This window comes from Callionymus lyra, chromosome 11, assembly GCF_982586985.1.
Source record: "Callionymus lyra chromosome 11, fCalLyr1.hap1.1, whole genome shotgun sequence".
NCBI classification, from domain to species: Eukaryota; Metazoa; Chordata; class Actinopteri; order Syngnathiformes; family Callionymidae; genus Callionymus; species Callionymus lyra.
Window position 1 is genome coordinate 13,607,618 of NC_141828.1, and position 26,323 is coordinate 13,633,940.

At 42.2% G+C, this 26,323-nt stretch overlaps 1 protein-coding gene across 1 annotated transcript; it reads left to right on the top strand.

Moving 5' to 3' along the window:
* Positions 1-1,060: 1,060 nt before the first annotated feature.
* irf2bp2a (interferon regulatory factor 2 binding protein 2a) lies at positions 1,061-3,475 on the top strand. The gene is made up of 2 exons (XM_087802262.1): positions 1,061-2,235; positions 2,335-3,475. Exons 1-2 carry the CDS (start codon positions 1,431-1,433, stop codon positions 3,057-3,059), a joined length of 1,530 nt encoding a protein of 509 aa, XP_087658388.1. The 5' UTR covers positions 1,061-1,430; the 3' UTR covers positions 3,060-3,475.
* Positions 3,476-26,323: the final 22,848 nt, after the last annotated feature.

Consider the following 26,323-nt stretch of genomic DNA (forward strand, 5'->3'; position numbering starts at 1 on the left):
ATAATAATAATAATAATATAATAATAAAAGAGCTTTATGTATGTCTAGTGGGCTCAAAATGAATTGGTTTTAACTTTTTGACAATAGTGTGTAAGCTATTCTGGGAACAAAACAAATAGATCCAGGTGGGAGGGAATTTGTGTAATGACATGTTTTAAAAAAAAAAGTTAACTAGGTATACATTATTTATCAGCTAATACATAGCCATGTGCCTGACTACGCTTAAAACCCTGCGCTTAATCTGTGGGTTAAAGGATATATTTGTTTTAGGTTTAACTGACCCAAATTTTAACATCCCATGACACGTTGTAAACAAGTCAGCTTGGTTTGCCTAATGGGAAGGACGGCCCTGTCCGATGTTTTTTTTTTGTAGTGCTTACATTCATATTTACGTCGTAATAAAGCGCTATATAGACAAAAGTTTTTGAAAATTCCAATGAATCACTTCCATCTTGTCTTGACCCCCGGAAAAGAGGCTGATTCAGTGCAGTGAGTATTTTTAATTTTTGGTTGGTGGCATATTTGGATGACTTGTTACACTAGAATTAAAAAAAAAAAAATGTGGGCAGAGCTATAATCACGCTGTAATGCTCGATCCATTCAAGTTTACAACACACTGGCTGGAAATCCCCACCTCATGACAGAGCTTCCTGGTTACTGGCTAATGGAGGCGCCTTTCTCTCTCTCTCTCTCTCCCTCCCTCTCTCTCTCTCTTTTTTTTTCATGTGAGCAGGGGAAAATATTGTCTGAATACCCACGTCAGCACAAGCTGCTCTCTCACAAAAAAAAGGAGTAATAAACACTGTACGCCTCGGTTTAAAAGTAGGATTATGACAATAATAATTACATTAAAAAAAATAAAAAAAATGTTATTTATGCACAGGAGCGCACTTTGATAAAAACAATTATATATAATAATAATAATAAAAAATAAGAGTGGTAATAAAAATTAAAAGATATTGTCGCAGCTGGTTCGGGGAGCGGATTATTTAAAAATAAAAATAAAAAGCCGTGTGTGACAAGACAGGGAGGCAGGAGGGGAATGTCGAAGAAAAAAATCAAGTCAATAGAAACTCAAGTGGAAGCAGGCGTTTAGAGCTCCGCGTGACGTCACTGCTCCACATCGAGCGCTGGTGGAGTCAGTCAGATAGAGAGAGCGGCGCGGGAGTGAAGTACACACCGACATGAACTTCTCCCCGTGAAACTTCACCATCGTCGCTCCTCTCAGGTTCGGGACAGGACCAGCTTTATTTTGTCGCCGACGGACGGAACTTTTTTTTTCTGCATCTTATCCTTGTCTTTCTTTTTTTTTTTTTTTTTTTTTCCACACCTTTGAAAAAAAGTGGAGCTCATACCGAGGCCGGACTAGAAGATATTATATTTTGGGGGTGTTTTTTTTCATTTTTTTTCCACCGACAGGGGCGAGCAATATGTCGTCCGCGGCGGTCGCTGCTTCTTCCAGGAGGCAGTCGTGTTATTTGTGCGACTTGCCCCGCATGCCGTGGGCGATGATCTGGGATTTTATCGAGCCGGTGTGCAGGGGATGTGTCAACTACGAGGGAGCAGACCGCATTGAGTTCGTCATCGAGACCGCCCGGCAGCTTAAGAGGGCTCACGGCTTCCAGGAGGGCAGGTCCCCGGGGCCGGGGAAGTCGCAGCTCTCCGGCAAGGAGATCCAGGCGATCAACCACTCGTCGGCGGGGGAGCCCGGCTCTCGACCCCCGCAGCCTCTGGACCGCTACCCGCTCTCCTCCGATCGCCCCCCGAGGCTGGGTCCCGAGTACCAGTCGAGCCGGCAGGCGAACGGCATCCCGGTGCCGAACGGATTTCCGAAACCCGACGAGCCGCCCGAGCTCAACCGACAGAGCCCGAACCCGCGCAGGAGTAGCAGCGCTCTGGCCCCGAGTCTGATGCCTTTGAACGGGAGCATGCACGCCGCCAACGGCAGACCGGGTCAGATGGGACTCCCCTCGGCTCCCGCGGACCTGGGCAAGAGACCCGTCTCGGTGTCCAGCAGCGACCACGACCGGGAGGCGAAGGAGAAGCACCGGGCGGACAGTCTCACCCCGGAGATCTCGGAGAGCCACAAGGGCAGGTCGGAGGCGGACTGGATGGGGAAGGGCAAGACGGTGAGGGACCTGATGGTGCTGCACACGTTCGACAACAGGTACAAGAAGGACCACATGCAGCCCAGGGTCATGGGCTACGAGACCAGCGCCTCAGCCTCCAAATCAGGTGAGTTTTGTTTGTTTTTGTTGCATCATTAGACTTGAAAAAAAAAAGGGAGACACTTGGGACTCATCGCCTCTGTTTTAACCCCTTCCCCTCCTCCAGACCGAGGCAAGAACCCCCGGAGCATGAAGAGAAAAGCGTCCCCCGAACCGGAGGGCGAAGGAACGGCGGCCAAGCTCAACGGCGAGGGGCAGCAGTGGTTGCCGCCGCCCGCCGACGGACTGAAAATGCCACCGGTCCCCCCTCCCAGCTTCGCCTCCCCCCCCTCCACGATATCCCCCCACCCCCGCACCACCCCGCCGGAGGCGGCCCAGAACGGACAGTCCCCCATGGCGGCGCTCATCATGGCGGCGGACAACGCCGGCGGGAACAGCTCCCCCAAGGACGCCAACCAGGTCCACTCCACCACCCGCAGGAACAGCAACAGCCCCCTGTCGCCGTCCTCCATGAACCAGAGGAGGCTGGCGCAGAGGGGGGGGGACGGATCCGGCGCGGGGACCCCCCACGTGCCGGGCATGGACCAAGGGCACCCCCAAAGCATTCCGGACTCCTCGGTACCGGGTAGCATACCCCTGTGCTGCACGTTGTGCCACGAGCGTTTGGAGGACACACACTTTGTTCAGTGCCCGTCGGTGCCCTCGCACAAGTTCTGCTTCCCGTGCTCCAGGGAAAGCATAAAGCAGCAGGGGGCCACGGGTGAGGTGTACTGTCCGAGCGGGGAGAAGTGTCCCCTGGTGGGCTCCAACGTACCCTGGGCTTTCATGCAAGGAGAAATCGCCACCATCCTTGCCGGAGACGTCAAAGTAAAAAAGGAGAGGGACCCTTGATTTGGCCCCCCCGAAGTACTTCTTTTGGGGGGGGAGGGGGAGGCAAATATATGAGTATAAATATATAAATATCACATACATACCATTCAAAACAAACTAACGGACTTGTACATATTGGACCCAAGGGAAGAGTATACTTCGTAAACATGGTTGTATAATTTTTGATTTTTGAATACATTGTGTTTCTATATTTTTGAAGATAAAGGTATGTACTCATTATAATGGACTACGTTCCTCTTTGTTGATGTTTAACAAAAATTCTTGATGTACTTCTAGGTCTGGTGGCAGTTCCTGTTTAACGTAGAATGTGACTAATGCTACTCTACGAGCACTTGGCAAAAAACTGAAATGCTTTTAGCTGTACTTGTATGCACTTGTTTAAAAATTGCCAAATACAATTTCTGATCTTGTATGAACTTATTGTCTGAGCTTGCTTCATTTGAGTGGTGTGTGCAGATTAGGACACGCAGGCTTGTTGTGACGGCTCTTGAGAGCGAGGTTTTTTTTTTACGCTGCCCTACATAAGCGGGGAGAACTACTGTTGCGTTCGCTTCGGAAGCACACATTTAAAAACAACAACAAAAAAACAACAACCCAACAACTCAAGTGTATTCGCCCTCGGTATGTGCAGAGCTGTAACGACGCTGCACACGGAAATATTTGCAGAGTCATGTTCAGTCACTGGAATCTGTTGAGTCAGTGCTGTGAGAAACTGTCAACAACACGGCCTGACTAAAAAAAAAAAAAATAGATCCATCATGCTTATGACATACCAGTCTTAATTTCAACATATTTATGACGTTTAAATAGCTCCAGGACGTCACTTTAACAGCATTTTTTTCTTCTCCACTGCTTTCAGTGACGACACAGGGAGAAAAAAACAACAAAAAAAAGAAGCAAATGTACAAAAGCTCGGCCGTTTCTGTGCCTCAGACGACGAGCGATCTGGAATGTTATTCCTCTTTCAGACAAAGAGCTCGACACCCTAGCTAGAGTAGGGAACTTGCAGTAGTAGTAGGCGGTTGCGTAATTTCTTTTCAGATCCAATCTGTTTCCTGCTCGTGTTTTTGCTGCAGTGAAGCAGAAATAAAATCCTCAGTTTTGATGATTTTTTTTTTTTGTTTGTTGCATACATGTAGTGAGAGAATAAAGATTTATAAGGCGTTTCTCCAGCATTTACATTTAAGCTGACAGTACACATTACGCCATCTGTTTGTTTACCATCCCTTTTTTTTCCAGAGCTATCAGTCTCTTATCAGGTGGACTTTCAGACCAGAAAAGGGCAGCCCAGTGAGATAAAAAAGCACTCAAGTCAATGCGCTCATCAACAAAAACACACCCACACCACCACGGTCCACCTCGCACACACACCGTTCCCCCCGGAAATAAATAGCGTGACCTACTTTGTGTGTCTTATAGGTGCTACAGGAGTTGTGTGGCGGCTTTTTTTTGTACCTGTTTGTTTGCTGAGGCAACGCTAACGCGGCGCGGTAATGTGTGTGTTCCTGGAAGTGTCTTCTGTCAAAACAAAAAGCTCCACTGTTGCGTAGTAACTGTGACCGAGGTCTGCAGCAGATGCTTCAGAGAACATCCACGAGTTGCGATCAGGGTCACGTAGACTTGGAAGGGGGGTGGGGGGGGGGAGAAAAAAAAAAGAAGATGTTTGCTTCATAGTTCGACGGGGTTGTTCGGCAGCTCTTTGTGGTTAATGACTCACTGCTTTGTTTACCTATAAAAGCCTTCAGGGACTCTTTTAATATTCTGCAGAACGACTTTGCTCACAGTAGTTAAAAGTGATGTCACAGCATCTTCCCCTGTGCTGGTTATTGTTTTATAAAGACATAAAGATGTCGTATTGGTGTGCGGATATAGTCTTGTGTTCAGTGTCTACTTGTGACCATCACCTGATCGTGTCAGGACGCAGAATTAAACCTTTAAACGTCACGATATTTGGTAATAATTCGCCTTTTCTGGTGTTTTTTAACACAAGGGTGTGTTGTCGTTGGAGTTTCTTTGTATCGTAAGACCACCTCAGTTGAAATATATCACCGGACGCCATTGATCACGTGTTTATCCGTCCGCTGAAGCGCGCTGATCGATGGTCATAAAATCCCTCATTGACCGCTTTGATTGATTTACTTGATGTTCATCAGGCTAAGTGAAAGGCAATAACACAGACCCTGTAACCGCCGCGCCCTGTTTTACTCTTAATACTTAACCAGAGTGTGGGTTTGGCATGTGCTCCGATGCAAACACGTTCATAGTATGAACGCTGAATGTTCTTATGTTCCTCTCATGTTCAACTGGGACGTTCTTGAAGCCTTAAATGTTCTGCTCTGTGCACTATCGAGTCATGGCTGCTGCTTCCCCGATTTGAAAATTCTACTCCATGTTGTGTCCCCGCAGATGTTTCGCCGCTATATCCGTCCCGATAATACGCTCGAATCAGAAATCTAGATCACACTCTCCCCGGCTCGCCACATCGCACGATCCCGCCAGGTTAATATTAGAACCTGTCATGGAAAAAAACAAGGTCGCGGCGAGTGTAGTATCGAGGACACGCTCTGATCCGCTTCCTTTTTTCATCAATCAAAGTTTCCCCTTTGGAGTTTGAGCTTGCGAGACTAGTAATAAAGGTTCTGAGGCTGGATCTCCAACCGGCAATTAGACGGCGTTCGGCTCAATCCCCAGGATGTGAGAAATTTCCCCCCAGATTGTTGGCTCTGTCCACAGAGGAGGTCCTTCTTTTTTTTTATCTGTCGGATCTGGCCTGTTTGCCATAAAGGCCTTCAAAGTTAAGATGATTACAGTCCCTATAAGCCAAGTTTGTTTTCCCCCTCAAACTTGAATCAGCAACAAAGGCCTGCGAGTATCTTTTTTTCTTTCTTTTTCTCTCGCCACAAGTTCAAGGGGTTTAAGTTCATTTCATGCTGCTGCTGTTTTTTTTTCAACCAGATTTCCATATAGAATATCAGCTGCAGAATGTGTTTCACTTTCTTTCTTTCTTTTCTTCTTTCATGTCTGGATTTCTTTACTGTCATCATATTTCCCTCGTCTAATGCTTATCTCTCCATCCCTTCTTCTTCCTCTCCTCCCTGACAGGCGGTTATACTCACACTAAATATTCCTTCTTCTTTCTGCTGTGGTGTTGCTATGAATCAAGTCTGTGAAATGGAAATGAGGACTCTCTCTCGCTCTCACACACACACACACACACTCTCTCGTTCTCTTTCCAGACATCAAAACCAGGCGATGCCTCCAATGTTTTTCTCAGATCTTGGAGTGCTGCCAAATCTTGTAAGTGGAGCAGAGAGGGAGAGGAGGAGGGAAGCGAGTGAGCAGAATGCAGAGGAAGGAGAGGAGGCGCAGGACAGAGAGATGAAAGCACAGAGGATGAAAAATGAACAGAGGAGAGAGAGAGAGAGAGAGAGAGAAAAGCAGCGTGAGAGACGAGGACAAAGCATGGGACTGATCCAAGAGCATTTGGGCTTTTTCTCATTTTTTTTTATAGCCGAGCCCAGCACAATCCCTTCTTTTTCTGCTGAGCAACTACTCCTGGCTTCTGGCTCCGGCTCAGCTGATAAGATGGTGAGCTGCTACTCTGCCAAATGAAAAATAGGAAGCGAGAGAGAGATATGGAGAGAGAGAGAGAGAGAGAGAGAGGGAGATGTTATCTCTTTGTGCAGGAAAATAGCGGCGGAACAAACACACAAATGTTATGATTTCCGCCACCAACAAAAAAAGAAAACGCTCCATCCAGACCTGGCCCACCACTCTTTATATAACTGGGATTTAAGCGGCTTTTTAAAGAGGTCATAGTCTAAAAGATCGCAATCATAAAATGTCTTTTTTAGTCCTATTATATGCAAAAGCTTTTATGTATAGTCAAAAAAAACACATTGCACTGCAAAGTGAAGTGGCTCATATCTTTATAATAATAGTAGAAAAGTGCTGAGGCGGCACATTCCTCCTCGAAGGACCTCTTATCGCATCTATAAAACAACTTCCATAATTCATGAATGGTATATCAGATGTGGAACAACATGGAGTCGACATCGCTTGCGTGTCGTTTACATCTCCCAGAAAAGTCATGGCTTCCCGTCATCTCCGGTTTCGAACGCTTCCCTCCAGACGTGTATATATTTAGGGTGAGTGGGAGGAGCGCGAACAGCCATAGCAACATACTTGTTTCCCCCCCCCCACTCACATTCCTGGCTATAGTTAGTTTCGAGGGCTTAATGTGAGACGTGCTACAAGTAAACATGTGCGCTGCCAGAACAGCTCCACTCTTGGACGGAACGCTCAGAGGAAAATTACTGGTCTGGGAAAGTTCAGCCACTATAAAAAGCTCAAGATAGAACCGTCGCAGCGGATTGTTTCGGCTTCAATTATGAAGTCGGTGGCACGAACGCTGTCATTATATCATCAACTCATTGGTGGCGCCGACCCAAGAATGTATATACGAGACCCCCACTGTGGACATAAAAGCTGGAAAAAAAAGAAAAAGAGTCTGGAAATCATAGCATATAATTTCTATCCATCACAGTCACATGTGAAAGTGTAATTACCTCGAGTTCTGTGTCTGTCTGTTTGCATGATAATGCGAAAAACATCTGGATTCGGGAAGATTTTGAAGGATACTTCCTTTAATTGTAGGGCTTTTCTAGTTAGATCTAGTAAAAACACAACAAATTTGACAAACTTAACTAATGAACCAATAAAGTAAACCGACCATTGTTGAAATTTTGATTTTATTTTAATTCTAATTCAGTCAATAAGTTAAAGTTAGTCAACCTATAAACCCTGGGTACTTATTTGGTCAGTATAGTGTTATCACTTTGTTATTAGTATAGTGGTTAGTGGTTAGTATGTTACTTCACTTCATGCAAAAAGTATAGTTTGATTCCTGGTTATAGAATATGTGAAATACGAAGTAACAATTCTTGATGCAATCTAAATGACAATCAACATTCTTTTAAACTTTAAATCTGTACTACATTTAATTGTCAGCCGACTATACATCTTAAAAGATCTTGTTGTTTTTGTCTTGTTTTCGCAATATTTACCCATACTGTACTGCGCTTTATGGCAGCCGTCATTACGTCTTTAGATAAAAGGAACAATGTAATTACGCTGGATCCTGGCTATGACTGGGGACAGGAGGATACAGTCGACTGTACAGTCGGCCACTTTTAAAGCAGATCTTTTGACATATATATATTTTTTAATCTTAATGAAAGCAGTTACGACTTCTTTAAGAGTCATTCTGTCTGTACATTTTGCTAGTCCTTAGCAATACTACAAATATATTCCTTCCCTTACAGTATAGCAGTATGTTGTTTCGTTATCCCTGTATCGTGATGCGTATATTCTTGTCAATACACCCCCCAAACTACCAAACTAACTTCCATTGCACACAGTGATATTTGTACAACAATGGACTGTTTGTGTTATCGTAGGTGAGTCGTTTGTTAGCGACAACATCTCCCTTAAATGCATGTGAGGCCCATGCAGGTCAACTGAGAACCAAAAGAAAGACGACGTTGGGTCGGATCATGAGGAGGAGAGAATCCTAGATGCATGACCGTCACTGCAGGGCTGTCATCGATTTGTCCTGATGGGACTGACGAACGACTCCCGGTGTGTCAGCAGATCTCGAGGCGATGTATCACGTTCACAGATACTCGCTTCCACGCCGGCCTTTCGACAATTAAAAACACAAAAAAGAGGCGCATCTGAGATACCGAAAGAGAGGCGGCGTGTGACCTTTTTGGTCGCGGTCGCTCTCGTATACGCCGTCATTTTTTTGTTTGTACGTCGCACGAAACACGCCCACGTGGCAGCAGCTTCGCTCATACGAACGTTACATAACCGAGTGGGAGCCATTTCTCCCGCGAGTGCTAATGCTGTTGTCAATCACGGCTTTATAGCGGCGGCGGCATCTCTGCGGAGGCAGAAGAAACGCTCGTATTGTCGGGCTCCCTCTCTCTCTCACAAGTCAAACTTGTGTGGAAATCATTCACCGGGGGGGGGGTGGTGCTTACGTTGTCTCGCGGCCATGGAACATTCGGGTAAGGGAGCGGGAGGAGGTCAGGTCAACACACGCCGAACAAGCAAGGGCCTGTGTGTGTGACAGGTGGCTTCTATTATTGGAGGCGACTTTGAGCGCGTTACACAACTGTCGCCCAGGTTTTTTGATTTAAAACCCGGGGGCTATCTGGTGACTGGCGTTTTCACAACAGGTGTCGAAGGGGGGGATATGGAGAGAGACTCCGCCATATGCTGATGATAGGCTTCGTATACTGTATGTGGGTAATGATATAATCACAGAGCAGGAGCCGTTCCCGTCCCTTTTCCACTTTGGTTGGAATGTGCAGCCGGAGAAAAGTGATCCGAGGGTGTCCGGCGGTGGTGGAAGCTTCTCTGTTGAGCCAGAGGGATATGTTCAGGCGAGGGGTGGGGAGGCGGATATTTCTGTTTCAGTGTGAGTTTGAGTAAGTCCGGGCACTTAGCCAAGCATGCCGACGGACGGACGGAGGGAGGGAGGGAGCGATAGAAACCCTTTTCTGGGTTGGCGCAGTGTCAGCTTCACGAGCAGTACAGCTGCTTCTGGAAAATTCTGCACCCTGCCCTAGTAAAGCAAAGCGGGCATGACACGGACAACAAGACCCGTACTCTCCTTTTTGACGGTACCTAGCAGACTGGTACAAATGCCGCGACCTTGCACACGGTGGAAAAATCAACAATGACACCGGGGCACAATGTGGAAATAAAGTCCAGGGGTTTAGAAGGGCTTTTGTCCGGACAAGGACGCCGTGGACGCAGACCCCCGAGGGGCTTTTTGGAAAAAAAAAAAAATGCCAACAAATGTGTTTTGATAGCAAACCTGTTCACCAGCCAGGCACTAATTGAGGAGCCCAGGGAGGTTTTCGCTGGAGGTTGTTACGGATTCACTGTTGAAATGACTCCTTCAAACTGTTCATTCATTCATGCCAGGGTACACAGTGTGTACTTATTAAAGAGTAGGAAATGTAAACATCCTACTTCCTGTTTTTCCAGATGTATTTGTTGACATTAATCTCTTATCGTTTCTGACAAATTACTAATTTAACGGAACCATTGGTCATTGTGTCCATTAGTATTCAGTTGGTGTTTGCAGCTCTATAGGGCCACATAAAAATGACTTGGGGCAGATTTGGCCCCCCGGTTCTGTGTCCTGTTATCAAATATTGTCCAGCTTGAAACCCTATTAATATTGTCGTTTTCATCAGAAAAGAAAACGGCTTTTTTTGTCTGTTTATTATTTTAGGAATTGATATTTGTATAGAAAAACACATATGTATAAATTAGTTTAAAAACAATATATAATATACAATATATAATTATTTCATTTACAGAATGTAGATTCTAATCTTTAAAATATATACAGATATAAAGTGTTAATATATGGTTGACTGCAGCTAGCAGCGCTAACTTAGCTAGCAGTGCTAACTTAGCTAGCAGCGCTAACTTAGCTAGCTAGTACAGCATAAGGTTTAAATTGTGCTGTGTCCCAAATCGCGCACTTTTTGCGCAAATTTCAACAGGGTAGTACTGTCTCATAATCAAACACTGCTGCTACACACTAACAGGAAATGACTCGACAGCTTCTTCTTCTACTACTTTTTAACGCTGATAGCTACCAGCTGTTGCAACACTATCGCCAACACTTGACAGCACTTTTCGCCAATTGAAACAAGTTATAAAGTTGTGTTTCATTTTATTATTACTGTTGTTGTGTTGTTTCGTGGTAAAATTAGTGTTTTTCTCTAGACATTTACGCCGGTATCTGTTCCGAAAACGCGTTGTCAGTGACGTAGCTTCCGTTTAGCGTCATCTAAGATGGCGGCCGTTGATGGTGAAAAGTGTCCAAACTACATTTTCGCACAGCCATGGAGTTAAATCTACATCCCAGTTAATTTAATTACAAAAGGATGAACCAATTTGTGGGTAAGAAGGCTGGCGTTTTTTTGTTTCATGTTTTGGTTCTGGAGAGGAAGTGACACATCCATCAGTCAGGAGCCTCGGCGTCACAAAATGGCGGGGTTTCGCATTCTCACCAGCCGCCACTCGCCCGGGCCCTAAAATAACAGCCTCGCCATAACCACATGAGTGTGTGTCGCTCGGCGAGATGAGATAATGCCAGCCCTTATCCGTCCACGAGGTTGTTAGAGGAGAGCAAAAACCCCTCCAATCGGCGTTGACATTTTCCCCCGGCCCGACCTGTCTGAACACATCGAGCCACGGCGGCGGCGGCTCCTCTCGGGCTGCATCCGCGAGTGATAAAGAGGTGAGTCACCCTCTCATCTATCCTCCTCCTCCTCTGCCTGGCAATACTCCGCCGCTCGCCTTCTCCAGGCCTTATGTGTACATCCAGCACATGGGGAGGAAGTATAAATAGCAGCCAAGCGCGTGGCTTCGCTCCCGCTGACACCTGACATTTTCATGTCCCGGCGAAGCCTCTTGATACGTTTGGCACTTCGCACGCATTCCTTTTTTCCTCCCCGGGTTCATCCATCTGTTGATCCCCCTCTCTCTCTCTCTCTCTCTCTCCTCGTAACACGAGGCATCGCCTTCGTCCTCAATTCATCGTTACATGGCGAGCGCCGCATGGCACAGTCTGAGGAGCCCCTCCCTTCCTGTGTTTCATCTTTCCGTCCGTCTCGTTGTTTACATCACAAACACACACACACTCGCACACACACACACACACACACACACACACACACACTCACAAAGCCTCCACGATTGCGACTCAGGTAGAGATGTTCTCGTGAGACACAAACACACAAGCCTGGCTCGCCGCCATCTCCGAGCGGCGGCGGCACTGCAGCATGTCAATATGTCCGTCGCCATGGAAACAGCGAGCAGCACACATAGCAACGTGGCCGCTTCGGAGGAGGAGGCTTCTCTTTTTACACCTACTTCTGTTCATCAGGAAGATGCGTAGTTACACTTCTGTCGCAGTGTCATCCGCAGGCCTCGCCGCACAAGCCTTCAAGGACAAAATCTCGACACAACAAAAGGTTGTTGTTTGGGTTTTTTTTTTTGTCGTGTCAGTGGTGACATCGGTTGTGTTGTGTTCTTTTTAACAACAGCCTGGTGAACAACGGGCTACAATGTTATTTTTCACAAAAGAATCTTCATCTCAAAAATGTCTTTTGTTCTCGACTGTTGTCTTTTTACTTCACTATCACGTGTTGTGTTGCTCGTGCATGTATCGCATGACAATCATATCACTTGACATAATACGTCTTGGAACAAACAATTCTACTACACTATACTATACTACTTTCTATTTTGCTATACTCTACCTTAATACACTATACTATACTATACTTTATTATACTGTACTATACTGTACTATGTTATACTATACTATACTGTACTATGCTATACTATACTATACTATACTATACTGTACTGTACTATACTATACTATACTGTACTATTCTATACTATACTATACTATACTATACTATACTGTACTGTACTGTACTATACTATACTATACTATACTATACTATTCTGTTCTATACCGTACTGTACTATACTATACAATACTATACTATACTGTACTTTATTATAATATATTATATTATACTATATTATGCTATACTGTACTGTACTGTACTATACTATACTATACTATACTGTACTATATTATACTATATTATACTATACTATGTTATACTATACTATACTATACTGTACTATACTGTACTATATTATACTATATTTAACTATACTATACTATGCTATTCTATGTTATACTATACTATGCTATTATATGTTATACTATACAATACTATACTATGCTATTCTATGTTATACTATACTATACTATTCTATGCAGACAGTCTTCTATACAATATGATATTACCGTTACTATTCTAAACTCAAATTCAAATACAAATTATTGCTCTCTATGGTCATGTTCATGTTCTTATGTGCTACACAACATGACACATGTGTCTTTCAAACAGGACTGTACTTGTAATGAAATGCTTCATAAATGTGTTTCAGAATAACATTAAGAGTATTAAAAAGGAAATGCTGACCCAGTGTTTACACTGACATGCTGCTTCAACACACTCCGTGAAAGATGGACCTCCGCGTGCATCTGTTGCGAAGACAAAACTTGCAACACAAGTCATGTGTGTTGGACCGTTGAGCCACGACAACCTTAATCAGACTGACTGGACCGTGACCTTGATGGAGGTCACGGTACAGTATCTCTGCACTTACGCTCGATCATGAGGCAGCAAAGACGACTTCCTCCGTGTGGCCCAACGTGTTTTCTGAAAAGTGGAAGTTTTCATCTGTTGAATCACGTTGTCACGTGTTTTTTTTCGCTTGCTCACGGTATCGAGGTCAAACTGTGGCTGCTGAGGCCCCGAAGCTCATCGTGGGAATGCTGAGCACTTATATTTGTCAGCACACGTCCAGCCTAACTGGCTGTCACTGCTGCCACTCGCTCAGTCGTTCAGGTTCTTACATCTTTACAGGCCGTGGACGCTAGAACTGTTGTTTTCTTTTTTCCCTTTAGCAATTAATGTGTAGTAAAGATAATCCTACCACATTGAAGTAAAATAAATGCAAGTACAAAGGAAGAAAAAAGAAAATTATATATTTTTTTCAATTGATACCATTTTTTCAATGGATAAAACATGTTACAATGTAAATTTAAATTGTTTTATAAACAACATTTTTTAGTTTGTTTCTAACTCACTTCCTCCCCCCACTTCTGTAGTGTGTGCATAATAAAACGAAAATATTGTACTAGTGTTTATTGTCTTGTACTAATGTTTATTGAACCTGCTCTGTGAAATAAAACTTTATTACTTCCCTATTTGTCGTTGGTTATATTTATGGTTAGTTTGATTTATTATTGTGTTCATTTTACGTAATTTATTGTTATTTTAAGTCGTTTATTATTATTTTATTGACATTGTTTTATATTTGTATGACTGTTCTTGGTTATTATTTTCCATTTGCGTGTTGTATTCCCTATTATATTGTTAATATTGTTTTATTGTTTCATGTTTTCATCCCTTTTCATAAATATTTTACATATTTTAAATGATTTTGATTCATTATTGTAATGTTATGTATTGTAGCATTTAGTTGTTTTATTTCATCAGTTAAATATGAATGATCAGTAGCAATTAAAAATACTTTTAGGCTTATTTAAAATCTATAAATAGATGCATTTGAAAAATTAAAAATAATTTAAAAATATGGACATAGAATCATTGTGAATAAAACCATAATGATTTAATTTATAGTGTTGGTTTAGCATGTCAAAGAAGGACGATGTATATTTGGAAGAGTTTTAATTCTCTGGGCGGATACACTGTATTAGTTCGGAGAGTTGCTGGGTCAGTGCAGATGACAGAAGGCGTGACAGCTCTTAGGTATCTTGGGCCGGTGCCTGTGAGATGAAAGTGCTGATGTGTTATTTTCAGATGGGTGCCGCTCCGGGGAGGGGGGGGGGGGTAGTTGGGAGATAGTTGGCATTGGTGGGTTGAGCGCCCAGATGGGGACCTTAGCTCAGAGCGTTTCCTCAGAACGCAATGTGACCCCGATCGCCACATGGCGTCGAGGGAGTCTTGAAGGAAAAAAAAAGCGCTGACAGTGGCGAGCTGAGTGATGGACGCCGACACCAGGACTCTGATCCGTGTCTCCCGAGGACTCGGGTGTAACTACAGAAGTTCAAACCGCCCTTTATCTCAAGTTCCAACGTCCGTTATTGCCAAGGCAGACGAGGAGTGATCTCACTTCAGAGTCTCCCAACAATCTGGAGCATTTGATCTTATCGCCTCGGCTTTTTTTTTTTTTGTTGCCGGTTGAACTTTGGAAGCAAACATGAGAGACCGCTGAAGTGTGTCAAAGAGGGTGAATCATGTGTGCTCGGAGTCGAATCACCGCCGCCGGAGGCCAGTTGACGTGTTTCTTTTATGACTCGTGAAGCAACTTTAACACAAGATAAAGACACATCATGTTCCTGCCTTCACCTACTTAAGGCACTCTGGCCTTTGGACCTGACATCCAATCACAAGCGAGTCTGTAACTCATATAATCAGGAATACTATGAGGATATACAACCTAAAATAAAAGTCATAATCAGAGATAATTATTAAGCTCATTTGCCTGCTAGAGTCGCATTTTATTCTACATTTTACAGAGATGTTTTTCCTCTCTATAGCAAGAGTGATACTTAACTACTATGAAAAAGGCCACTGTGTTAAATGTTAAGAATGCATGTACTATTCTATTTTTCTCATTTGACACTGAACTAGGTATTTTAAACAGAAGCATCCAAATAAAGACCAAAGCATAGTTAAGAGAAAATTGGTAGGTCATTTTAAACAGTATCTTGAGCATGAAAGTGCATCAAATAACCCATTCTGTAGTTCATTTCCTGTCCGAAATTCTACATTCTAAGGTGATATATTTGCTTCACGTAGAAGTGTAGGCCTAGTTTATATTTGCATGACCTTCATGAAGTCAGAATCAAATTATAAAACTGATCTTGACATAACATTCCTGAAAGTATCTGCTGAAATATTGACCTATTCCAGCTTTTAATGCCGTTTATTTTTGAAACTTAGATTGCCATCCATGACCATTTTTTAATAATGCATTTTATTTTTGTGTTAATTTTCATTTACGTATTTTTAAACATTTGTTTAGTTCATTTTCTTGCATTTATTCGACATATATTTTTGTGCGGATTTTCTTCAAAAATATTCACAAATGTATATATAATTTCATAGAATGTTCATAATCTTACACTGGTTGATCTTTTTCCTTGTTCTTTTGACACAGTTTAAATTTAAACATAAAGAACATAGATACAAAAAAAAAACAAAGACAAAGAAAACAAAGATTAACATGAAATATCATCTTTTCACTCCAATCCTGCCCCAAAACTCAGAATTAAACAGTCTAATAGCACAAGGAATGAATTAGTCCCTGACTCTATTAGTGTTGCATCATGGGATTCGTGCACTCATTCTGCTTCTCTGCTAACTGATGACGGTGTTCAGAGGACGACTGTCATCATCCATGATGGACAGTAGTTTGTCCAGCATACTAATGGTTCATAAGAAGTATAATTGAAGTAGAACATTAGTCGTGTGATGGATCGCTGATCTCAATGTCAGCTGAACCTCCAGTTGACCCTCATTAGACCAAAAAAAAGTTTGCTAAATTCAACCAATATAATCCTAAAAACAAAAACAAACAAAGACACGTGAAATGTTTTTCAAAGAATGTACATTTCGCTTCAGTTCGAGGTTTTTAATCTGATTTCCTGTATCTGCCCTTCACATGACAGCGGCTGCTTCAAAGCCTGAAATGTTAATGCGGGACATTATGCCTCCATTAACACCGGCGGGGCTCGGCTGTAAATGTTATCATAGATCTTTGCTCCCGACGTAACGTCCCCATCTCCATTCAGCTCACTCGCGTCGCTAATATGGCCCGAGCATGTGCGGCGAGAAGGATGGTCGCTCGTAATCGCGTGTCCTTCTCTGAGTCACACCTCGAAAAGATCAGCCTGGACCCCTTAAATCACGGGTCTGCAGGACGACCGGAGGCTCTACCGTCGTCCTGCCCGGTTTGATAACTGCTGACTCACTGTTTTTGTTTCACATCTGGGACGTTTCTGATTCTGGACGGAGAAGAAAGAAAATGTTCTCTCGCACAAAAAAGCCTTCAGAAGTCTGTCGGCTTTTCTCGTCTCACGGCTTCATCTTGTGCTTGGCTTGGAATCGCTTGGACAAAAAAAAAAAGATTTTTAACTTTTAGATAATTTACTAAGTACTGTGAATGACAATATCTTGATAGCTACGATTCTTCATCGTGAATATGACGAAGAATGTCAAATACATAAACTGTCTGCCAGGAGAAATTATGTTTTATCGTCATTTAAATGAGTAGTTTATGGTGTTTATTCCCAATTCCAGAGTTGCAGTGGGCTGGTGATTATCCCAGTTACCCAGGGCAAGAGGGGAACGACAGCATGGAATGAGCACATATTTAAAGTGATATTTCAGCCAAACTCATTCACTAATTTTCTACTCACCCTCATGTTGACTGAGGCTCGGAATTATTTTTGAGCAATTTGTTCTCTTTTAAGAGCTATAGGCAAAAACGACAATTACGTTACATTTTGCGGGTAATTATCGTAAGCACTTCCAGTTTACTGTCTACACAGGAAATACTTCCCGGAGTATTTTCTGTCAGTGTAGGATGTTGGCCTAGAAGCGACGGCATTTTTGCCTTTTACTCTAAAAACTTCAAATTCCTCTGAAAATTATTTTATTTGACATGTAGGTGAGAAGAAAATCATTAAAGTTTGAATTTTAGGTGAACTTTCACTTTAACAATTTAACAGAGGGGATAAAACCCAGCAGATATGAATTTGTAAAGAGCTACAAGAACTGCAAGACTTCTTCAAAAACTCAAAATACTTTTTAAATTCCTGACAAAGGCACAGGAAACGGAAAAAAGTTTCCCCAAAACAAGCTTTGGTCGTCTATAATTTGTGTTGTTAATCCCTTTGTGCAACAACTGAAAGTTCTTGTCTAACAGTTTAGCACCACGTCACAGCTAGCTAAACTGGTTCTTGGTAATTCTGCAATAATAACGATGTGAAAAGAAACAACTAGAAAAAGCACCGAGACACACCGGTTCGCTCTTTCTCAATAAATAATCTGTGGCTCAAGAATGGTTGGTTGAGTTGAACGTCAAACAATTATAAATACAGTCACACAGTCATGTGAAAGTTGATTTATTTTAGTGTTTTTTAAGAATGCTGTGGAGTGAATTTCTGGGGATTTATGGCGAATTCTGAATGTAGACAAAAACCTACTTAACTTGTCAGGTTGACCCAGAGGCCAGGAAACTAATGTGTTTGTGGTATCCCTTGTGTTGTCTCTGGGACAAGGTGAACGACCTTCCATAAATACATATGCAGTGGCGGAGGTCGTTCACCTTGACCCAGAGACAACACAAGGGATACCACAAACACATTTGTTTTGGGGCCTTTGGGTCACATTGACCCAAAAACAACTCAAGGGTTACATTTTAAGATTCCTCTTTGTTTTCTATTATTATAATTTCATGTTGTTGAAATATTATTTTATTTAGTAGTTATTATTCTAACAGAGGTAAGAAAACAGTACAAAGATGAATCGTGTACGTAGAGAAAGAATATATAGAAAATACTTTGTCTTGTTTCAGGTAAGAATATTGTTGTTCTCTCAGCTTCTCCTTCAATAATAACTCAACAATCGTACGTTACTGACCTACAAACGTAAATATTTGATAAAAAGCTCGGCCTCTTCCTCGTGACTCAAACAAGTTCCCGGTGTACCTGTCCCGGAACGTTTCCTCAAACCCGGCCCTGCGGCGTAATACTATCCGACCGGGACAAAGAGAAGTGACGGAGGAAGGAAACAGCGAGTGAATGTTCCCATTCTTCCCTGATCTGAATCACGAGAGCCGCGTTGACAAAGGCCTGAATCAGACTGCTTTGTTATTTTAGCCGCTCATGTGATCGGCGTGGAAAACCAAAGGGCAACCCACCCACCCACCCCCCTATCGCCTCTTCTTCTGCTCCAGACCCACACACAGAGACTCTTTTAGCCCAGAAACAAAGGTCAGTGTAGTGTGTCGTCACAGGACCGCATCTTGAAAGAGAATCTCGAAGGGAAACAAACATCCTTTATCTGGGCCCAAACAAGACCACGGTTGTTGTTGTGCCCGTGGTCGATGATGTCACGTCATGGTCCATCCTCTCCGTGACCTCCGCGGTCCTTCATCGGGAGCCAGCGGTCTTATGACTCCCACTGAGACAAATATAAACCAGCTTTTTTTTAAATCGGGTGTCGTCTGGATCGCGGGCCTGCAGTGGCTTCGGTGTCGGTGTCACGATGTGAATTCTGAGTTTGTCTGCACTCTCACCGCAAAGTTAACCAAACGAACGAGTGTTTTCACACGGTGGCTGCTGTGTTCGCCTCTTCTACGCTCACTTCCTGTTTACCTCCAGATACCATCTCGCTGGGTTACCTTCCTCGATGTTGTCGGCGAGTCAAATGACTGTAGTTCAGATTCAGTTCAGTTCAGGTCAGTTTATTTAAAAGGACATTGGAAACCTACTTTGCTGGTGGTATTAGCATAGCTTAGTTGTACGGTAAGTGAGTAAGTAAGTAATTTTTATTTGTATAGCGCTTTTCCAGACCAGGGTCACAAAGCGCTTAAACAATCAAAACAATATTCAATAAAGTATATACTTTAAAGGTCAAGATAAAACTGATAACACAACAGGAGTTCCAGAAAATCAAGGAAAAGCCTGAACAAATAAAAACAGTGGTTAGTGTTGCCACAGAAGAAAAGATCAATGTAACGCTGGGGCTGTGTCCCAAATCATGCACTTCTCCAAGTGCACTTGTTTATAGTACACATTGAGATAGTGCAGGTACTTGTCCAGTACGCAACTTTTCGACATGTAGTCCTATCTCAAATAAAACACTGTCGCTACACACTTACAGGAAATGACTCGACAGCTTCTTCTTCTACTACTTTTTAACGCAGATCGCAACCAGATGTCGAACACTGTCGAGACACTTGACAGCAATAATTACAAGTTATTAAGTTTGTCCGTGAAGGTTCTCATTCATTCAGGTCATGGTTATCCAATAGGTTCAAAAGCGAGTGAACTGGACTCTGTAGAGTTTCTAAGAAGACGTTTCTCAGTTGTCTCGCTTTTGAACTTTTTGGATAAGTTATTAAGTTAGGTTTTATTGTGTCATTATTGTTGTTTTGTTGGTAAAAATGTGTGTTTTCTCGAGACATTTACGCCGGTATCTGCTCACTAAGATGGCGGACATTAAGGGTGGAAATCGATCCACACTCCATTTTCTGGCCATTTGAGTGCTCATTGTGCACTACATTTTCGCGCACTGCTCACTGGGACGCACTTGTGCACTCAAAGTATTTAGTGTAAGTGCAGAAATGAGCGATTTGGGACACGGTTTGGGTCTCTGCTCATTTCTGGTATGTTGAGTTGACACAGAAACAGAAGATTTAATGACAAATTTGACTGAAAAATACTGACACAAATCAAATGCTAAAGTTAGCTGTTGCTATATATACATGAGTACATCTACTTTCCATCTGTTTGCTTTACATTCAACCTTTCATCCATTGTAATAGCCCTGTGTCTGTAGTTTGTGTATGATTGTTTGATAACATGGTGACCTGTCCAGGGTGTCCCTTGCCTCTCCACCAAGTACCTGGGAAACACAAAGAGCAGACACATTAGAACAACAACCTGTTTTTAAAATGATCATTATTAATAGTGAGTCGACCTTAAGCCTTAATAATAAAATGAGAAAAAATAAATAAATCCACAAATCCAAAATAAAAACCACCTGTTGATACACTTTATTTTCTCATGACAATATGTTATTTTTCACGTGGAAAATCACGTGTAATAATGTATACAAACAAAGAAAAATCAACACCTAGTCATTTGTAAGGAGCTCTTTACAGAAACAGATGTTCTGTGGTGGGGGGAGGCCTTCAACAGCAACAACTATCTTCGCCCGCGACCTTTGATGATGTCACACGGCCCCATGATAGATGTGCCGAGCGCCGGCCTCGAGCTGCCCCCGCAAATGTTCGACTCCCCGAAGGCCTCGCCGGGTAAACGACTGGAAGCGGCGCCCATCAATACACCTCCGCTGATGCACTTGATCTCTGCCGAATTACAGGCTGACGACAAACAACAAACCTGAGCCTCATTAGAGGCGTCGAGTCACGAGTTAATTCGTCGGCTCGTCTTCGGTTATGGCCTCGACGCACTAAGACTTTACCTGCCAGTGCTAATTCAGCTGAACCAGATCAAAGAGGGATTTTTGTTCTGGCGCTACACCGACGTCACAAAGAAAAAGATGCATTTGGGAGGAAATTATCTTCATGCCAATGTGATTATACAGTTTTAAGATGGTGTTTTTTTCATACTTTGTCTTGCTTTATTCTCTGCAAATCTTGACTAGTTTGTAGAGCGTTTGTCAACTGTCTTCATCCTTGTGTTAGTGAGCATATTTGTGGCATTTTCTTAAAGAATTGTGGTGCTTTTCTACGATACAGATCCAGCCCTACTTGACAGACAGGGTTGTCAAAACATAGCCAAGAGAAATTAGGAGGAAATTCTGTACCTACCAGACACAACAAGACTTTTCCCGACCAACATTCCATACTTCTTCCTGCAGTGTTTAGTTTAAAAATGCCAGATTTGTTTCTTGTGTTCGGAGTCGTGTAGAGGACTCTTTTCAGGGCCCTATTTCAGTGGCCGGCAGTTTGTTGGGGTCACCTTTTTAGTTCTGGCTTGACCCCCCTAAGAACCAGAGAGGAGCAGGTACTAACAATGGTGACTGCTTCGACGTACCATGTTGATGGAAACGAAACACAAACCAGGTAAAGTTGAGTCAAGTAGGGCTAAGACAGTGGTGGAAAAAACAGAACTTCTATCGTAATTTTTCTAAAGTCCGAAAACTGTATTTTGAAGGACGACGCCGGATATTAGTTAGTGATTTTTACAATGGACAACGTTACTCATTTACGACTTAGAAATACCTCAGATTTTGGACAAGCCTGCTCTAATCCATACATCTTGGTCACAGTCGTCAACACCCATTCCACCCTGACTGCATTCTCCTCTTCACCAAACTTAATTTCTGTTAATTACTTAAACCTAAAAGAAATGCAACCTTTGTTTTCACAAATAAATATTTGAGACCATGATCGGATCGAAACCAATATTTGGCAGTAGGTCATACATAAAAACACATAAAAATAAATAAATAATCAATAAAATCGGTGGACAACAGTTGATTTATCTGACTAAAACAATGTTTTCTAATGATTTCTTAGATTGTAAATATTAACCTTTCTCTTGTCCCATTGTGTTTGAATATCAACTATAAAAGCAACTAGTTACATGGAAATGCAGAAGTTTCATGAGAGACAAAAATGATACATGTACCTACAATAAATAAGACATCCATCCATTAGTTATAATGAATATAATTAAACTAGAATAAAAGAAGGTGAAAAAGAGTGTCCATCAACTGAGCTCCAGATGTGTACAAACGTCATTGGAAAAACTGGGTAATTACCAGCAGTTTTCATTAGAACTTTTTGTTTTGTGATGATAGTTTTGTACAAAAAAAGGAAGAACCGGAGAGGTTTTGTTTCCTTCACTCTCTCCTTCCACTCATTAAAACATGATTAAGTGCATCAGCTGAGACCAACACGATCGTAGGGATTGCGCAACTTCCTGATTTCACCAGCCAGCGTTGGTGTTGCTTCACTGGTTTACAGCACACCAGGAAGTTTCAGGCTTTTGTTATTAATCTTTGACAAACAGCAAGAAATAAACAGCCAAAATACAACTAATGATGCAACCGGGGACGGAGGGTGCAGGGCCGGGCCGCCGAGCTCCGGTGAACCATTAAAACACACAAGATGTAGGGAGAATAAAACACAGCAGAGCTACGAGGTCTGGAAATGTGTTGCGTCAGACGCACAAAAACAGATGGTACAGAAAGCATCCTGAAGAAATGGTATCTTTTATTATTGAGTGTTTCTTTTTCCCCTTCGACATCTGTTGTTTAGTCCATAAAAAGTAGGAATGATGAGCTTGTTTTGCATGTATTTGTTTATTTCATGGATTGTTGATGTTCCATTGATGGTTAAGCTTCAGTATTAGGTGAGAAAAAAAGTGTTCTTTAATATATTTTAGAGTAAAAGATAAAGATGTTTACGCATAATAAAAACATTGAAGATGAAGAACAGCAAAAATATAATACAAATAAATTTCCCTTTTTTAAAAAATGTTTGTCGAATAATTGTTTTCAACGTTCCTTCAACTTGACCATTAAAAAACAAATTAAATAAAAAACATGAAAAAAAAGTTTTTAACATGACAATTATGTATTTTGATAAAAGTAGTTCAATCAAAATAGTTAATCAAATAAACAGTAATTAAATAACACACAAAATACGTGAGACTACTAGAAAAAACTTTCATTAAAAAAATATGAATATGTTGTAAAAATTAAAGGATATTATATTTAAAATAAATTAGTTATTACCTAAATACGGGGGTTTTATTATTCATGTATAACTATACATGTCTGGGGGGGGCGAGCTGGAGTACAGGTCAGTCATCAAGGACTTTGTTGACTGGTGTGAGAGCAACTACCTTTGCTTAAACACCGGTAAGACAAGGGAGATGGTGATTGACTTCAGGAAAAAAGTCCCCACCACATCAACCGGTGAGCATCCAGGGCTCGGACATTGAGCTGGTGGACAGCTTCAAATACCTGGGTGTTCACCTCAACAATAAACTGAACTGGTCCACACACATCAACGCCGTGTATAAGAAGGGCCGAAGTCGCCTCCACCTCCTGGGGAGACTGAGGTCCTTCGGAGTGTGCAGACCACTTTTAAGGACCTTTTATGACTCCGTGGTAGCCTCTGCTATCCACTACGCTGTGGTCTGCTGGGGAGCAGGCAGCACGGACCGGGACAGGAAGAGACTGAACAGGCTGGTCACGAGGGCCGGCTCTGTCCTGGGCCGCTCGCTGGACTCGGTGGAGGAGGTGGGAGAGAGGAGGACACTCTCCAGACTATCCTCCATCAGGGACAACGCTCTCCACCCACTGCACCTGACCGTGGAGGAGCAGCTCCTTCAGTGGCTCAGGCACCCCCAGTGTAGGACGGAGCGTTATAGAAGGTCCTTCATCCCAACTGGTGTCAGGATATTTAACTCTCTACTTTAAATATCCTGATGCTAATCCGTAGTGTGTTTTTCCTCTCATGTGTTTTATTTTATTTTTTACTTTTTTTGTTTTTATTTTTATTTTATTTTATTCTATTGTATTTTGTTAATAGTGTTCAATTTCTAATTTTGTAAATAATTGTATATTTTTAAGATCTTTTTTATTTTATTTTGTATTATCTCTCTCTCTCTCTTTTATTTTTTATTTTTTTCCTTGCACATTATTTTTTTAAACTGCGCTGTTGTAAAAGTGTGTTTCCCCTCTGGGGATGAATAAAGCTTTTCTATTCTATTCTATAGACACAACAGTTAAATTACAGCTGAAGTCATGTTTTTTGAAAAGAGATACAATCTGAAAACATCCATATTGTAGTTATTAACATATTAGATTTTTAAAAAGTGGTAAACAGAAATTTTATTTCATTCCTTTTTCAGAAAATTGTAAAATATCTGGTAAATCAGATGAAAAAAACATTTTTAAAACTATTTTATCAGACCAAAAAAAATCAAATTAAATAATGAACTTTCATGTTCTAAAGTGAAATACTTTATAACACTGAGAAACATGTTAAATATAACTTCAACTCGACAAACTATTCACAGTGAAGGTCACAGAATGTGTTAATGTGTTAATATGTGTCTTAAAATGGCTTCAGAAGTGACACAGTAGTTGCCAGGTAAATTTAAAACATGTATGTAGCCAAGTTTGAATCTAAATTCTACCTTTTTCAAACTTCGAAACAACCCACCAACAATGCACCCCCGTGCAAGCTGGCAGAAAAATAAAAATGGATGTCAACAGTTTAGATCTGCTCGACTGCCTCACGAACCTGCCGTGATTCTCTCGTGCTGGAGGAGTTTTTTGCTGCAGATAAATAAAAAGTTGTAGGACACAAGGACGAATGAATGATTCAAACATCGGGAGAACAAGACCCGCACCGATCCCGAACGCTCACCTCACTTCCTGTGAACATGACAAACAGTGTTATGTCAGCGAGCTGGGAAATCGCAGTAAATTGAGAATCCGAGTGGTACAAAGAGGGGTGTGTGTGTGTGTGTGGGGGGGGGGGGTTGTGTGTGATGGTGGGGGTCTGAGATCGAGGCTGTACCTGAGGCGTGGAAGGCTCCATCATTATTCAGTGGAGCACTTTGAAGTTGGGGACGGGTGGATCTCGGGGAGCCGCGGATCTAATTAAAAAGAGTAACAATGGCGTCCGAGCTGCCCTGAAAACATGGCAGCTTTGAAGAGTCACTGAATGTCCCATTTAGGCTGGACGCCCGCAGTTATCCAGGCGACGCTCTCCGAGGCTTCTGTCACCAAGAGTGTGTGTGTTTTTTTTTTCCTCAGTGTGTGTGTGTGAGAGATGAGTTCTCCGTGTCCTACTTTTTCGGGTTCTTCGGTGGCGTTGTGGGGCTGACAGCGGAGACAGATTGAGTCGGGCTGCTGTTGCTCAGGGGCCGGGGAAGACAGGAAAGCCGCAGGGAACTGGAGACAGGTAGACGAAAGAGAGAGTCAGGACTGGGACTGATTTTGGTTTTACTGCTTTTTATTATTCATTCGTGTCCTGATCTTACACCTCAAAGTCCGAACAAAACTTTTCCTCTCAAGTCCAGAGTCAAAGGCCACAATCCCATGTATCTCCTAAATCCTAAATCCTTAATCTCAACCTTCCTCTTACCTTCAAAACCAGGTCTTGAGGAAAATTTGGCGACTTAAAAAATGGAACAAACCTTAGTTAGTTGAGTCGATAAGTAGATATTAACAAAATAAACGGTATAAATAACACTACTTTGCGCTTGATGGAGTCTACTGACTCCTTTAAGAAACATCTTAAGACGTTTTTATTTGTTCAGGCTTTTCCTTGATTTTCTGCAACTCCTGTTGTGTTATCAGTTTTATCTTGACCTCTAAAGTATATACTTTATTGAATATTGTTTTGATTGTTTAAGCGCTTTGTGACCCTGGTCTGGAAAAGCGCTATACAAATAAAAATAACTTACTTACTTACTTACTTACTTAAGTATTCAGCGAAGGTCGCCTCATAAATTAGCCAATAAACTATCTAAAAATAAAGTGTGCCCATCTTTTAGTTGTTTACCTTTTTCTTGTTCCCGGAAAAGGTCATTTTTAAATGCATATTTTCTTCTGTTTAGGGTAACCTTACCTTCTTTTTTAACACCTTTCGGTGATACCGGTGATAACTATGATTAGAAATCACTCTCCAGGTCATCGTTTATAAATGTCGGTACATGTTGGCTTAATATAACAATTTTACAGCAGAAAAAACAAAACATTTTGAAGATTAACATTAGCGTGTCCGCGCCCAGCGAAAGAGCGTAAAAATCTAGATACATATCAAGCTAC

Coding starts and splice junctions, on each gene's coding strand:
- irf2bp2a (XM_087802262.1), top strand. CDS start 1,431: ATGTCGTCCGCGGCGGTCGCTGCTTCTTCCAGGAGGCAGTCGTGTTAT. Junction 2,236..2,334: donor CGCCTCAGCCTCCAAATCAG/GTGAGTTTTGTT, acceptor CCCCTCCTCCAG/ACCGAGGCAAGAACCCCCGG.